General features: G+C 37.1%; 1 protein-coding gene across 1 annotated transcript in view; it reads left to right on the forward strand.

The window, feature by feature from the left end:
* The window catches only part of HYDIN (HYDIN axonemal central pair apparatus protein), a 431,283-nt gene that overhangs the window by 88,131 nt on the left and 327,248 nt on the right, over positions 1-15,904 (forward strand). Inside the window, exons 3-5 of the mRNA XM_089902455.1 lie at positions 2,332-2,489; positions 4,273-4,398; positions 14,131-14,250. Of these exons, the coding sequence (XP_089758581.1) occupies positions 2,355-2,489; positions 4,273-4,398; positions 14,131-14,250 (381 nt within the window). The 5' untranslated portion in view covers positions 2,332-2,354. The remainder of the gene's footprint in view (positions 1-2,331; positions 2,490-4,272; positions 4,399-14,130; positions 14,251-15,904) is intronic.

Genomic DNA, 15,904 nt, shown 5'->3' on the forward strand with positions numbered 1-15,904 from the left:
TGTTTGTCTTTATTTAGTATGTCTTCTTTGCTTTTTCTAAAATTACTTTTGGTATTTAGGAAGGTTTATCTTTATATTCAGTAGTTTCTTTGTATATAAACCCTTTATAGTGCCTGTATTGTTATCTATTACTGTATAACAAATTACCCCCAGATTAATAGCTTAAAACACTGAATATTTGTTTTCTCAGTTTCTGTAGGTCAGGAATCTAGGTGAGGCTTAGCTGGGTGCTTCCTACTCAGGGTCTCTCATGCATCTCCTGTCAAGCTGTTGCCCAGACTGCAGTCATCTTAAGGCTCAACTGGGGCTGGCAACTCTGCTTTCATTCACATGGTTGTTGGCAGCCCTCAGAAGATCCACTGCCAAGCTCACTCATGTCATTGCTGTCAAGGCTTGGTTCCTCACCACATGGGCCTCTCTATAGGTTTCCTGAGTGTCCTTACAATGTGGTAACTGGTGATTCGAGAGAGCCAGGCGGTGCCCAAGATGGAACTAATTTTCTTTATAACTGATCTCAGATGTGACATCCATCACTTGTGCTGTATTATATTTGTTAGAATACCTAAGCACAGCCCACACTCAAGGGGAGAGGATCATATAAATATATGAATGCTTGGAAACAGGTATCATTGACTGCCATCATAGGGGCTTTCTACCATAATTCCCTTAATTCTCCTTTATTCTATCTCATTAAATGCTTTGATTCCTACCTAGTACTTATACAGTTGTTAATCTTGTCTACTTTTCGGCTGTCTTTCTTTTTTTTTTTCATTTAAAATTGCATCCTTTCTACTTTGTCAGAAAATATAACGTTTACATTCTATTCTTCTCCTTATGTCTTCAACATTATTTTAATACCTGTACAATTATATATATGAAATGCTCATCATCAGTCCTTTTGCTGAAGTTCCCCACTCAGCTTTTGGTTGGATGAAGCCCATCCTCTAGTATATTCTTCAGGAAGGGAACATGTTTATAATATTCCCTGGGCTTCTGCATGTTCAAAACTCCTTTTCTGTAGCCTCAGTGACTGAAGGAGAGCTTGGTTCCTTCTAAAATCCTTGGCTCCTGCTTTGTAAAGTCTTTGAAAAATGCTGCTCCTCTGTTTTCCCCCTGCATAGCTTGCTTTTACAAAGTCCAATGACATCTAATTCTCTTGCCCTTGTACATTATTTTGACTTTTTGCCTGGATGCTAATTTTTAAAATTCTTTGAAGCCTAGTAGTTCTTCTAAGATATGACTCATAGTTGATCATTTTGGGTCAGTTTTCCTGGGTACCTACTAGTCGCTTTTCATTGTTTTTTTTTCTGGAATTTTTCTTGGATTATGGCTTTAAATATTAATTTCCCTCCAGTACTTTTTCTTCTTCATGGGCTCCAATTATAGCATGTTAGAACTTCTTTCACTCTCTTCTATTCCAATCATTTCTTTCTCTGATCTTTTTTCTTATTTTAAAATTTCATATTCATTTCTTTGGGTGTTTTACTGCTTTATTTCAGTGTGCCTTATTACATTTTCATCATATCTCTTTTCCTTTATGCACTGCTTTCCCCTCCATTTTGGTCTGGTAGTGCCTTATTGTCTTTTGAACTTTTAACAATTTTAAGGTTTTTTATTTGACATTGAATCAAGCTTTTTTTTTTTTTTTTCCTGCACAGGGTTGAACAACCTAGCCTGCTATTATTAAAAGTAGAAATCCCTACATAGTCATAAATGGACTTCCAAAGTTGCAAGTGTCCTGCTAGAAGTATATGGAAATATATGCAAAGGGGAGATGTCATATTTCTTTGCTTTGGAGGTATTGGGTGGCTGTTTAATGCCTTGTTTATTACTATAAACTTCAAAAAATTTTTCACAAACTTCTTTTTCCACGTATCATCTCATGCTGCCTTTTTCAATTCTCTGCCTAGGTGTGAAGGTTTGAAGCCTTATATTTATTGTGTTTGAAGGGTGCCATGAGAGAGAATTGTCAAATAAGCAGATAAAGTAGCAAACTATGAAGTATAGTTATTGAGCAGCTTTTGTTTATTTATCTGGAGAAGATAAAAGTACCAAAATATAGTAACTGCTTATGTTTTCATGTCTTCCCTGAGCTTAGTCCAGAATCACTTGCTTTTTCTAAAAGCGATCCTAGACTTCAGGATAAGGCTAAATCTAGACAGATTCATGGAATAGACTCCTACAGTTAAGGCATTTGTTCCAAGCATTGGATGTATTTTTGAAAATCGGTATTTTCTAAACCTTCGTATATTGGAAAAAGCTTCAAAAAATGTGACCTGTATTCAGGAATTAACTGTATTTGTTCTAAAACTATTTTGTTTTCACTCTTAGGTATACAAAGGAAATAACTAAAAATGACAAGTAGAAGTCTTGAGGAGTCCATGGGGGCTGTTCAGACGGGGCTAGTCAGAACGCTTAAAGGATTCCAAAGCAAGATTTTGCCACCCCTGAGTCCGAAGGTGGTTACAGAAGAAGAAGTAAATCGAATGGTAATGTATAAGAGAATTTCTGAGTAAAATACTTAATGCAGTCTTTCTCCTCAGGAGAATGACAGTTGCTACTTGACATTCTCAGAATATCAAACAGAATTACTGGCTGATAATATCCGTTTAGTTAACATGGGTAGATTGCTGCAGAGCATAGTTACCTTTTAAAGCTTGGGGAATTTTTGAAATTATATACGTCAAAGTAGAGGCTTAAATTAAATTGCTTAAGTTAATCAGTTGAACTAAGACTATGCAAGCAAATTATTAAGATTTTCTAAATATTAGCTAGAACCTTAAGAAACTGTCATTTATGTAGTTCAAAAACAGTCAAATATCAGGATTTCATAGGTGTAACATATATAATCAGTTACCTGTTGATTGGCAAGAGTTATTTTTGTGTATTTGTAGAACATAATGCATTAAAATGATGACTATATAATATCTAGGAAAAATGCATAACTTTTTCTGTCCTTTATGATAGAAAACAATTACATTTTTAATGAATTCTAATGATTTGGTGAGAACTGAATTATAAACTACATGCTATGGAAATATCAATAACAATTTAAAGTGTTAAACATTGTGTTCACTGCATTTTAAAAACTAGTCTCAGGTTATGTTCCAATTAGAAAAATAAAATCTATCATTTTCTTTTGTGATTGTTCTTGTTTCAGCTTTAAAGTAACTCCTTACTTTTTGCTTGTAAGAGTTTATTTTTATTTAAATCACAACACAGCTGATACCTCATAACATTTTAACATTCTAATCTGTGTTCCAATCAAAAGGAATCTTAAAAGCTATATTAGAAATATGCCTTCATTTAAATGGATTCAATCACAAAAATTAAATTTGTAGGGAATTTGAAGAGCATTGATTTTAACCCAAGGCGAAATGAATCAGCTAAATTATATACCCCTGAATGTTTTAAGAAGTCTTGGCACATACTTAAGCATTATGTTGCTGCCAGTGATCATAATCTCTTTGCATATAAAGTAGTCCTAGAACAAAGTGAACATTCCAGAACAACAATCAATAGTGATTGGTCTTGGGTAAGCCCTTGCTGGTTTATTTAAATGATTTTATTTAAATGATAGGTTACCTTTTTTTCTCAAAACCGTAGAAAGTGTTAAAGAATCTTGTGTTCTTGTTTGGGTATGTGGATGTGACTGGCTGCTGGATCTGATGATTGACTTAGAGCTCTTTTAAAACAAGGTCTAAATGTGCTCTTACGATTTCTAAAAAGTTCAAACTCGTTCCTAAGCAGCACAGTCATACTTCCCAGATCCTTTACTTTATAAGATTTCTCTTTAACCTGATATAACATGATAAACACCCAAAAGCTTTACTTGCGTGTTGTAACTTCATTTGAGAAATAGAAATATTTCAAGGAGGATTAGCCTCCTTAGCTCTGAAGCCCTTAAGTGATTTTAGAAACCTAGAGTTTTATGCTCTTCTGAGCATATATGTTAAGCTCTTTGGTCATGTTCCCGTGCAATTTCTTGACCTTCCTCTCCCCCACCCCAGGTTCTTTTGTGTGATTCCTTCAAAATCATAAGGAAACAGCAACCACATATTCTTTCAAATTATTGTGCAAAGAGCTCAGAAGTGCACGGGTAACTTCGCTTGTATTATTCAGTTATTTTAAACGTTTTATAGGGGAACTTAGTGGCATTCCAGAATTATCCTGAAAGCTGCAAACACAAATTATTCATTACTGGCACTTATGAAAGCACTTTTTCAGTATTACCATTTATGAATCTTTGGCTCCTGTTGCTTTAAATTCTAGCTGACTCCCTCAGAGTTCCTGAAGGAAATGTCCCTCACCACAGAGCAGAGACTGGCCAATACACGTGTGATGTGCCGACCACAGATCACTGAACTTTTAGATATGAGGGAAACAACACATCAAAAGGTAGCTGCTTTCTGTCATACTTGCATATAAAGTAGGTCCTGGAATAATGTGAATATTCTAGAACAATAAGAACTAAGCAGTACTTATTGTTCCTGGGCTAACTAATCCCTTATTGGATTTGTTTTATGTATTCTTTTTCTACCCCTGTTGATCTTGATATCTATAATTTGATACAAAAAGAATTACACAATACAATAACTTTTAAAAAATTTATTTTTATTTATTTATTTTTGGCTGTGCTGGGTCTTAGTTGTGGCATGCGGACTCTTAGTTGTGGCATGCATGTGGGATCTAGTTCTCCAACCAGGGATCGAACCTGGGCCCCCTGCATTGGGAGCATGGAGTCTTACCCACTGGACCACCAGGGAAGTCCTCAACTAACTTTTGACTAGTCACATTTCTTCCTTAGCTACTTCTGGACACCATTGTTTACAGATTAGGAGTAATCCCAAGAATTATATTAGCCAAGCCCAATTAGGTTATCCTCCTAGTGTAAGAAATCCCTCCTTACCTGAGCTGTCATAACTAGAAAGGAAGAAGGAGGAACTGTTTATTAAAATAGGCATTTTTGTCTATTCTGGCTGATTTCCAATAACAAATGTATCCTTTTAGTCTCTAAAGAATAGCTATTTTAACATGTTTCTGTATTCTCATGTAAACCATACATTCCAGGCTTTAGGAGTATATGTTTATAAAGTAGTTCTTATTTCCTACATTTTAATTAATTTCTTGAATTATATGCTTCACTTTTTGCACAAATTATGGTATGAGCCTCCATCAGTTAAACTGCTGGAGATTAGCCTCCTCTCAAAGGGTTCCCAGCTATTCCTGAGGGTTTTTCAGAGTGATTTCCCACAAGACAAGTGAGTCCCTCAGGCTCTTTTGCTCTCCTTGGCATGCCATTGCCACCCCATAAAATTTGCTCTTCTTCTGAGCACTTCTAGCTTTAGCTATTCATTGTTTCCTCTATTTCCCATAACACCCTCTAACTTTGAGAGCAGGGAACACAGCTTTCTCCAAAGCTAATTCATCCTAATTAAGGGCTAACTGCTCCTTTCCCAGAGCATAACTAAGACCAGACTATGTGTATTGTTCTGTGTGTACTGCTTGTGTGTGTGTTTTAAAGTATTTTGATTCCTGCTATGAAGGATGAAGAAATTAGTGTACCACATCTCATCTTCTTGCCTCTGTCCTCTGTCAACTCAGTCAGTTATTTTTTACTTTGTTTTCCGGAGTTTCATTTGTTTTTTGGTAGATAGTCATACTCTTCTCATTTCCTCCAGAAGAGATTATGGAAACTATATTTCCTTGATTTTATAAATTTGATAATATTTGCCTATTGCCTTTATAGGTGAACTGCAGATTTGTTAGATGTAAAATTCTTGGGTCACACATTTTCCCCATAAGAGATTTGCAGGCATTTTCTTCACTACCTTCTGGCTTTAAATGACGATATGCGGAAGTATGCAGCCTAATGTTTTAGCTTGTATGCCCAAAGATTGTTTATTCTTATTTGATGCCCAGTGATTTTATTAGGATGTGACTAAATTTTTCCTAAGACACTACGTACCATTATTTTATTTTTAGAAAGTTTTTCTTGAATTATCAAGTATTTGTTCATGCCATTTTTGTTTTTATGTTTTTTAGAAATATCAATTGTGAACATGCTGGTTCTTCTTTGTCTGCCCTTCTACACCTTGCATTTCCTCCCTAATCCATCTTAAACTTTCTGTTCATTCCCATTTCATTGTAATTACATTCATCAACTTATCCTCTGTATCCCTTACTTTGAGTTGTGTGTGTGTGTGTTTCTCTTAAAATTCATTCTTAAGCTTGACCAGTTCAACACACCTGGGTTGTCTCACAGCATTTTACAGTTAGTTCCTTTTTTTGTACTTTTTAATTCACTTGTGTCTCAGATATCACTCTTCTTTGGCTTTCTTCCTACTTCACTGGTTGCTTTTTTCTTATTTGTTGGATCTTTCTCCTCTTCCTGTTGGCTAAATATTGGAGTTCCCCAGTACTTGGTCCTTAAACTTCTTTCTCTTCTGAACTCATTCCTTAGGTGACTCCTTCCAGGAACAAGGCTTTAAATTTCACCTTTTAAGTGATTGCTTTCATAATTATATCTCCTGCTATGGCCTAGCCCCTGAACTCTGGATCATATATTCAGCTCAATGTGTGATTGGCAGCTCAAACTTAAAATTCTTAAAAGCTAATTTTTGCATTACATTCTTTCCCTAAAGGCATGATCTTTCCTCTTTTGTCTTTCCTCCCTCCACCATGTAATACCCCCATTTATCTCTTTTCTCAGGCCAAAAACCTTGGTGTTATCTCTGATGCCTCTGTTTTTCTCACGTCTTATATGAAATCCAAAACAAGGGCTAATAATCACAAATATGTCTTTAATCCAACCACTTCTCACCACCTCCACCACTGCCATCCCAGTTCAACCCACCATCATCTAGGCTCCTGAAATAGCCTCCCTGTTTCCAACTCATCGCCCCGTTACCAATTCTCCACAAAGAAGTAAGAGTGGTTTTTATTTTATTATTTATTTATTTATTTAAAATATTTATTTATTTATGGCTGTGTTGAGTCTCCGTTGCACGCGGGCTTTCTCTAGTTGCGGTGAGCGGGGGCTACTCTTCGTTGCGTTGTGCAGGCTTCTCACTGTGGTGGCTTCTCTTGTTGCAGAACATGGGCTCTAGGTGCGTGGGCTTCAGTAGTTGTGGCTCGTGGGGTCAGTAGTTGTGGCACACGGGCTTAGTTGCTCTGTGGCATGTAGGATCTTCCTGGACCAGGGCTTGAACCCATGTCCCCTGCATTGGCAGGCAGATTCTTAACCACTGCGCCACCAGGGGAGTCCCAAGAGTGGTTTTTAAAAATGTAAATCAGAACATGTTACTTCCATGTTGAAAACCACCTAGTAGCTTCCTGTTACCCTCATAGTTATAAGGTCCTGCATTATCTGATCCTGAGTCCTTCATAGTCTTTTCCTTCCTCTCTCCCCCAGCTCATTCTCCTCTAGCTGCTCTCCCCTCTTGCTGCTCTTCAAACACTCAAGGATAATTTTCACCCTAGGGCCTTTGCATTTGTTATTCCTTCTAACTGCAATGCTGTTCTCTCAGATCTTTGCGTGACTTGCTTCAGATCATTTCCTCAGAGAGGCCATGCCTTGGCTACCTATCCTAAAGAGCAACCATCCCCCATTCACTCTGTCTCCTTGTCCTACTTTGGTTTTCTTCATAGCCTTATCACTGCCTGACCTCATATTATGTATTTCTTTTTTTAAAAAAATATTTATTTATTTACGTGGCTGTGCTGAGTCTTAGTTGAGGCCCGTGGGATTTTCGTTGCCGTGTGTGGGATCTTTAGTTACAGCATACGGGATCTAGTTCCCTGACTAGCGATTGAACCTGGGCCTCCTGCATTGGGAGTGTGGAGTCTTAGCCCCTGGACCACCAGGGAAGTCCCTATTTCTTTATTTTTTATCCATTTCCTTAAGCATTTCAGCTTCATGAGGCAGGGGCTTTATTGGCTTTGTTCACTACTGTATGCTCAACATATGGAACATATTAGAAACTCAATTAGCACTTATTGAATGAACACATGAATTTTTCATCTCTTTGTCATTGTGATTATTATTATCACTCATCTTTGAAATAAAGAAGGGAATTCTTCCTGGACTTGCTGTTTGCAGGTAGTTAATGTTGAGGCGGGGCTCGGTAGGGTCACAGACCAGCAGGAATTCTCCATGATTCTAAGGGCAGCTCTTTATGAAAGCAAATCATATGTATGTGTTTATTTGGAAGGGAAATGAGAGGAAGGGAGGAGGAGTAACTGAGTTGTGTTAGCCTTTTCTTCTCCCCAGAGTTCTAACTTAGGGATTCTTATGATTCTTTTACCCTGTCTAAATGATGGACTCTTCTTATAAATATGCATTTTGTGTATTTTCCATGCAATTGTCAGTAGTTCAGTGTAGATCTTCTTTAATTTCTGTCGATAGTGGTTTGTAGTTTTTCCAGGTAAAGTTCTTGCACATCTTCCATTGGATTTATTCCTATGTATTTTATGTTTTAGGATGTGATTTTAAATGATATTGTTTATAAATTTCATTTCCTAAATGTTCATTGCTAGTACAAAGAAATATAATTGATTTTTTATGTTGACCTTGTACTCAGTGACCTTGATAAATCACTTGTTAATTCTAATTTATCTATAGGTTATTTTGAATTTTCTAAATAAACAAGTTTTTGTTCTGGGGAAAATGTCAGTTTTGTTTCTTCTTGATCAAAACTTCTAGTGTTAAAATAACCTTGTATTTCTGAGATAGACTCAACTTGGTCATGTATTATCTTTTTTATATATTGTAGGTTTCAGTTTGCTAATGATTTGCTTTTTTTTTGATCTATGGTTCATGACCTATAATTTTCCTGTCTCCTACTGTCTTTCTCAAACATATGAAAGTTATGCTAACAACATCATCATTAAATGGAAGACATTTAATTTTTTGTTTTTCTTTTTCATTGTAGTTTACTATAGGACATTATAGTTCCCTGTGCTATGCCGTAGGACCTTGTTGTTTATCTATTTTATATATAGTAGTTTGTATCTGCTAATCCCAAACTCCTAATTTCTCCCTTTCCCACCCTCTTTCCCCTTTGGTAACCATAAGTTTGTTTTCTGTGTCTGTGAGTCTGTTTCTGTTTCATAAATAAGTTCATTTCTGTCATATTTTAGATTCCACATGTAAGTGATATCATATGGTATTTGTCCTTCTCACTTACTTTACTTAGTATGATAACCTCTAGGTCCATTCATGTTGCTACAAATGGCATTATTTCATTCTTTTTTATGGCTGAGTAGTATTACATTGTGTATATATACCATGTCTTCTTTAGCCATTCATCTGTCAATGGACATTTAGGTTGTTTCCATGTCTTGGCTATTGTAAATAGAGCTGCTATGAACATTGGGGTGCATGTATCTTTTCGAATTAAAGTTTTATCCAGATATATGCCTAGGAGTGGGATTGCAGGATCATATGGTAACTCTGTTTTTAGTTTTTTTTAAAGAACCTCCATACTGTTCTCCACAGTGGCTGCACCAATTTACATTCCCACCAACAGTGTAGAAGATTCCTTTTTCTCCACACCGTCTCCACCATTTGTTATTTGTAGACTTTTAATGATGGCCATTCTGACCACTGTGAGGTGGTAGCTCATTGTGGTTTTGGTTTGCATAATTAGTGGTGTTGAGCACTTTTTCATGTGCCTATTGGTTATCTGTATTTCTTCTTTGGAGAAATGTCTATTTAGATCTTCTGCCCATTCTTTGATTATTTCTTTTCTTGTTATTGAGTTGTATGAGCTATTTGTATATTTTGGAAATTAAGCCCTTGTCTGTTGCATCATTTGCAGATAATTTCTCCCAGTCTGTAGGTTGTCTTTTCATTTTGTTTATCGTTTCCTTTACTGTGCAAAAGCTTATAAGTTTGATTAGCTCCCATTTGTTTATTTTTGCTTTTATTTCTGTTGCCTTGGGAGACTGACCTATGAAAATATTGGTACGATTTATGTCAGAGAATGTTTTTCCTATGGTCTCTTCTAGGAGTTTTATGGTGTCATGTCTTATGCTTAAGTCTTTAAACCATTTTGAGTTTATTTTTGTGTATGGTGTAAGGGTGTGTTCTAACTTCATTGATTTACATGTGGCTGTCCAGCTTTCCCAGCACTGCTTGCTGAAGAGACTGTCTTTTCTCCATTGTGTATTCTTACCTCCTTTGTCAAAGATTAATTGACCATAAGTGTGTGGGTTTATTTCTGAGCTCTCTGTTCTGTTCCATTGATCCATATGTCTGTACCAAAACCTTGCTGTTTTGATTACTGTAGCTTTGTAGTATTGTCTGAAGTCTGGTAGGGTTATGCCTCTAGCTTTTTTCTTTTTCCTCAGTATTGCTTTGGCAATTCTGGGTCTTTTATGGTTCCATATAAATTTTAGGATTAATTGATCTAGTTCTGTGAAAAATGTCATAGGTAATTTGATAGGGATCACATTAAATCTGTAGATTGCTTTGGGTAGTATGGGCATTTTAACAGTTTAATTCTTCCAAACCAAGAGCATGAGCTATCTTTCCATTTCTTTGAATCATCTTCAGTTTCTTTTATAAATGTTTTATAGTTCTCAGCATATGCCTTTCATCTGCTTCATCAGGTTTATTTGTATTTTGTATGTGATTTAAAAAACATTATTTATTTATTTATTTTTGGCTGCATTGGGTCTTCATTGCTGCGTGTGGGCTTTCTCTAGTTGCGGCGAGTGGGGGCTACTCTTCGTTGTGGTGCGCTGGCTTTTCATTGTGGTGGCTTCTCTTGTTATGGAGCACGGGCTCTAGGCACGTGGGCTTCAGTAGTTGTGGCTCGTGGGCTCTAGAGGGCAGGCTCAGTAGTTGTGGTGCACAGGCTTAGTTGCTTCATGGCATGTGGGATCTTCCTGGACCAGGGATCGAACCTGTGTCCCCTGCATTGGCAGGCAGTTTCTTATCTACTGTGCCACCAGGGAAGCCCATATGTGATTTTAAAGTGATTTGTTTTTTACTTTCCCTTTCCAGTATTTCATTGTTAGTATAAAGAAATGCAGCAGATTTCTGTATGTTAATCTTGTATCCTGCTACCTTGCTGAATTTACTTATCAGTTCTAGTAGTTTTTGTGTGGAGCCTTTAGAGTTTTCTATATACAGTATCATGTCATCTGCATATAATGACAGTTTTACCTCTTCCAATGTGGACAAATTTTATTTCTTTTTCTTATCTGATTGCTATGGCTAGGCCTTCCAATATTATGTTGAATAGAATTGGTGACAGTGAGCATCCTTGTCTTGTTCCAGGTTTTAGTGGGAAGGCTTTCGGCTTTTCACCGTTGAGTGTTATGTTGGCTGTGGGTTTATCATAAATAGCTTTTATTATGTTGAGATATGTTCCCTCTATACCCACTTTGGTAAGAGTTTTTTTTTTATCATGAATGGATGTTGAATTTTATCAAATGTTTTTTCTGCATCTATTGAGATGATCATGTGGTTTTTGTCTTTTCTTTTGTTGATGTGGTATATCACATTGATTGATTTGCTTATCCTTGTGACCCTGGGATGAATCCAACTTGATCGTGGTGTGTGATCTTTTTTTACGTGTTGTTAGATTTGGCTTGTAATTGACTTGTAATTTTCTTTTTTGGTATTGTCTTTGTCTGGTTTTGGTATCAGGGCAATGGTGGCTTCATGGGATGACTTTGGAAGTGTTCTTTCCTCTTCAGTCTTTTGGAAGAGTTTGATATAAGAGTTTTGGTGTAAGTTCTTTGTGCGTTTGGTAGAATTCCCTAGTGAAGCCATCTGGTCCTGGACTTTCGTTTGCAGGGAGTTTTTAAATTACAGGTTCTATTTCATCTCTAGTGATTGGTCTGTTCAAATTATCTATTCCTTCTTGATTCAGTTTTGGTGGGCTGTATGTTTCTAGAAACTTATCCATTTATTCTAGGTTGTCCAATTTGTTGGCATATAATTGTTCATAGTATTCTCTTATGGTTTTTTGCATTTCTGTGGTATTGGTTGTTATTTCTCCTCTTTCATTTCTTATTTTGTTTATGTGAGTCTTCTCTTTTCTTCTTGGTGAACCTGAACAGAGGTTTGTTGATTTTGTTTATCCTTTAAATAAAACAGCTCTTGGTTTTATTGGTTTTTTTCTACTTTCTAAAAATCCCTATTTTATTTATTTCCTTTCTGATCTTTATTATTCCCTTTCTGCTAACTTTAGGTTTTGTTTGTTCTTTTTCTGATTCTTTTAGGTGGTAGGTTAGGTTGTTTATTTGAGATTTTTCTTGTTTTTTACAGGAAGGCCTGTATTGCTATGAACTTCCCTCTTAGGACTGCTTTTGCTCTGTGCTCTCTCTGTTCTGCCTGTTGCAAACTGACTGCTGCACTCTCCTCCGAGCCTCTGAAGCTTCCTTTCTGTCCCAGCTGATCACCACGCCAGTGAAGGGGCTTCCCAGGATGAGGGAACCTTTCCTCTTTCACAGCTCCCTCCCAGGGGCGCAGGTCCTGTCCCGATTCATTTATTTTTTTTCTTTCATCCTACCTGGTTATGTGGTAATCTTTCTTGCTATTTTGGTTTTATGAGATCTTCTGCCAGCACTGAGCAGGTATTCTGTGAGAATTATTCCACATGTAGATGTACTTTTGATGTATTTGTGAGAGGAGGTAAGCTCCTCATCCTTCTATTCTGTCATCTTGTCATCTTGGCGACCCCTAATTTTTTGTCTTTCTTTCCTTTGGGAGAGTTCCTATAATGTTTGAGTTGTATTTCCTTTAAATGGCAGTGCCACACTTTAAAAAAAATTAATTATTTATTTTTGGCTGTGTTGGGTCTTCGTTGCTGCGCGTGGGCTTTCTCTAGTTGTGGCGAGTGGGGGCTACTCTTCATTGTGGTGCGTGGGCTCCTCACTGTGGTGGCTTCTCCTTTTGCAGAGCATGGGCTCTAGGGCACATGGGCTTCAGTAGTTGTGGCACATGGGCTTCAGTAGTTGTGGCTCATGGGCTCTAGAGCGCAGTTTCAGTAGTTGTGGCGCATGGGCTTAGTTGCTCCGCGGCATGTGGGATCTTCCTGGACCAGGGCTCGAACCTGTGTCCTCTGCACTGGCAGGTGGATTCTTAACCACTGTGCCACCAGGGAAGCCCCAAGTTGTATTTTCTTTAAATGTTTGCCAGAATTTGCTTGTAGAGCTATTTGGGCCAGAGTTTTATCCATGAAAAGTTTTTATTTTACAAATTCAATTTCTCTAATAGTTAGGGAACACTTCATATTTTCTATTTCTTTTTGTGCTAGTTTTTACAAATTGTATTTTTCTAGGAATTTATAATTTTAATCTAAATTTTCGCATTTGTTATCGTTTTACTTAGTTTGGGTTCTGTAGTAATGTTCCTATTTTTTATAATTGGCTCTTTTATAATTGGCTGTGTCTTCTTTTCTTGATCAGATTCAGGTATTTTATTATTTTTATTAGTCTTTAAAGACTCAACTTTTGGCTTTGTTGATTCTGTGGGACAGTTACTTTGTATTTCATTAATTTCTGCTGTTTTTGTTGTGTCATTTTTGTTTTTTTGTTTGGGTTTTAATGTGTTTTTTATGTTTGCTATTGTTGTTCTAAATTATTGAGGTGGATACTTACATCTTCAATTTCCAAACTCTCTGCTGAGGTGCACCCAGGATACAACCGTGAACTCAACACGGCATCGTGGGGTATTCTGAATTTTTAAGGGAAACATGGCAGTACTCAAAACCTGTTGGATACTACATAAGCTACTAGCTTGAGATAATTCAGTTTTACCATTAGATAATACTGTCTTGTTAATCCCTCAGTGCCTCCAAACAGGTTTTTGTTGATACAGCTTTTCTTCTTATTCTCATAGGGGAGTTGGTTCAAATTACCTTATTCACCATTACTGGAAATGGAAGTTTTGAGTTGTTGTTCTAACTAGCCTATTTTTTAAATTGAGGACCAAAACCTAGAAGTTGATGACAATAACCTTACTGATTACAATAGTGTTTATAGTACTTTCCCCTTTTTGAATGTTTCCTTTGTTCTTGGTGTTAATATTCATAGGTATATGTAGTAATTTCTTATCTTCCCCAGTTGTTTCTGCCATTGTGTGACTATATGATTTTATTTTTTCAACTGCAGTTTCCAGGAATTGACCTGGATCAGGCCTTATTCCAGCCCTTTCCATCAGAAATTGTATTTCAGAACTACACTCCCTGTGAAGTCTATGAAGTTCCACTAGTTTTGAGGAACAATGACATAGTGAGTATGTTTGCTGGGATGACTGTACCTTTCATGGATATATAAGAAGGGATTAGATAAAATGGGATCCTGTAGGGTCTTAGATAAGCTCTTGAACTTGATAGGCCTAGGAAGGCAGATAAAAACATGCCCTTTGACTATAAGCTTAATGAAGACAAGACTGTGTCGGTTGGTTTGTTGCTAAATGCTCAGTTCCAGGGCAGTACCCAACAACTGGTAAACTCCCAGTGTGTGCACTGACATTTTGTTGAATAAGAGATTGGCTAGATCAGTGTCATGAAGTTCTCATGAGTGACCATTTGGGCTAGGTTTTCATTTAATACAAGATGATTACTGTTCATGTTTACATACTCCACGTTAGAGCCACTATTTCCCCAACTGAAGGTATCAACTCTACTCATATGAACTGCAGTTGTTGAGCCAATGCATTTAGATTCTGCAAATTGTATTAAAAAAAAACAAAACAAAAAAGAAGATCCCCTTTTCTCTTTTCCACCTCCTCCCTTCTACCTCAGATAGCCTTCAGATTTTGTTCACAGATAGTTTTGGATGGCTTCTCCCACTGTCTGTACCTTGTTTCTTTGTGCTTGCAACTGAGGATTTCTTCTCCATCCGTATGCCTTTTCTTTCAGAGATATATTAGGGTATATTTCAAGAAAGAGTATTAAATGACTGAAGAGTTCCTTGACACGTAACAATAAGGAAAGGAAGAATAATGCAGAAGGTCAGCATGAAGCACAGTTAAGTGTGAAAAGTAATCAGGTAGGAAGGAAGGCATTAGAGAGATGCTAAGCATCAGGTGTTAAGGACAAGTAGAAATACTTATGGGAGTCTTAGAATGTTGAGACAAAAATTCTAGCTATAATAAAGTAGGGAAAATAAGTGAAGACTATGCAAGAATTCAAGGCAAATGGGAAGACTTGCAGTTATATTCAGTACAGTAGCTCATTAAAGGAATCAGTGATGCCTTTCAGAGATCAATGGGGTGATTTAGTGACAGCAAAGTCAGACTTTGGAGAAAATGGAACATTTAGTTCTTCGCTGAAGGCGTGTTAGCAAGAGAAGCTCATGGGTTTGAAGCTAAAAGGTATGCAGAGAGAAGAAAAAAAACCCCGAGGTGTTCAGGGTTATGTTCCTAGACCTCAGGAAGAGGTGAGTTACATAGACATTAGAACTCTCTCTTTTCATGCAGGGCTGCCAACCAATTTAGTTTCTCACTTCGAGTTCTTGTTTTCCCTTTCTCCATTACTTTTTGACTCTTGTTCAAGTTTTTTTAGGCTATTAAAGGCAGAGAGGAGCTAGTCCAAAGGGTACTTTGGGTACTCCTCCCCAGCCATAAGCAAGAAATGCTTGTCACTGAGTGTATATGAGCATGTCAAGGATAAGAGGCATGTGTGAGTCTTGTCTGCCAAAGGGCATTCAGTTGTCATGTATAAAACCCACACTTCTTGGTAAGATGCTGCTAGAGTATTGGATCCCATGAAAGGAAGGTCCTCATCTAAGGAAAGTTCAGCTATCAACAAGAAGACAGATTCTGTAGGCTAGGAGGGCTTGTTCTTGGTGAGTTACTCCCAGGACCTTCATACGAGGTGGCTGATGTAAGCCTGCTTCTCTACTTCCTGGTTCATGGACATGCAAGGAACCACTGAGATAC

Source organism: Delphinapterus leucas, chromosome 20, assembly GCF_059928025.1.
Source record: "Delphinapterus leucas isolate spDelLeu-1000000601 "Yukka" chromosome 20, BTC_Dleu_Yukka2, whole genome shotgun sequence".
Lineage (NCBI taxonomy): Eukaryota > Metazoa > Chordata > Mammalia > Artiodactyla > Monodontidae > Delphinapterus > Delphinapterus leucas.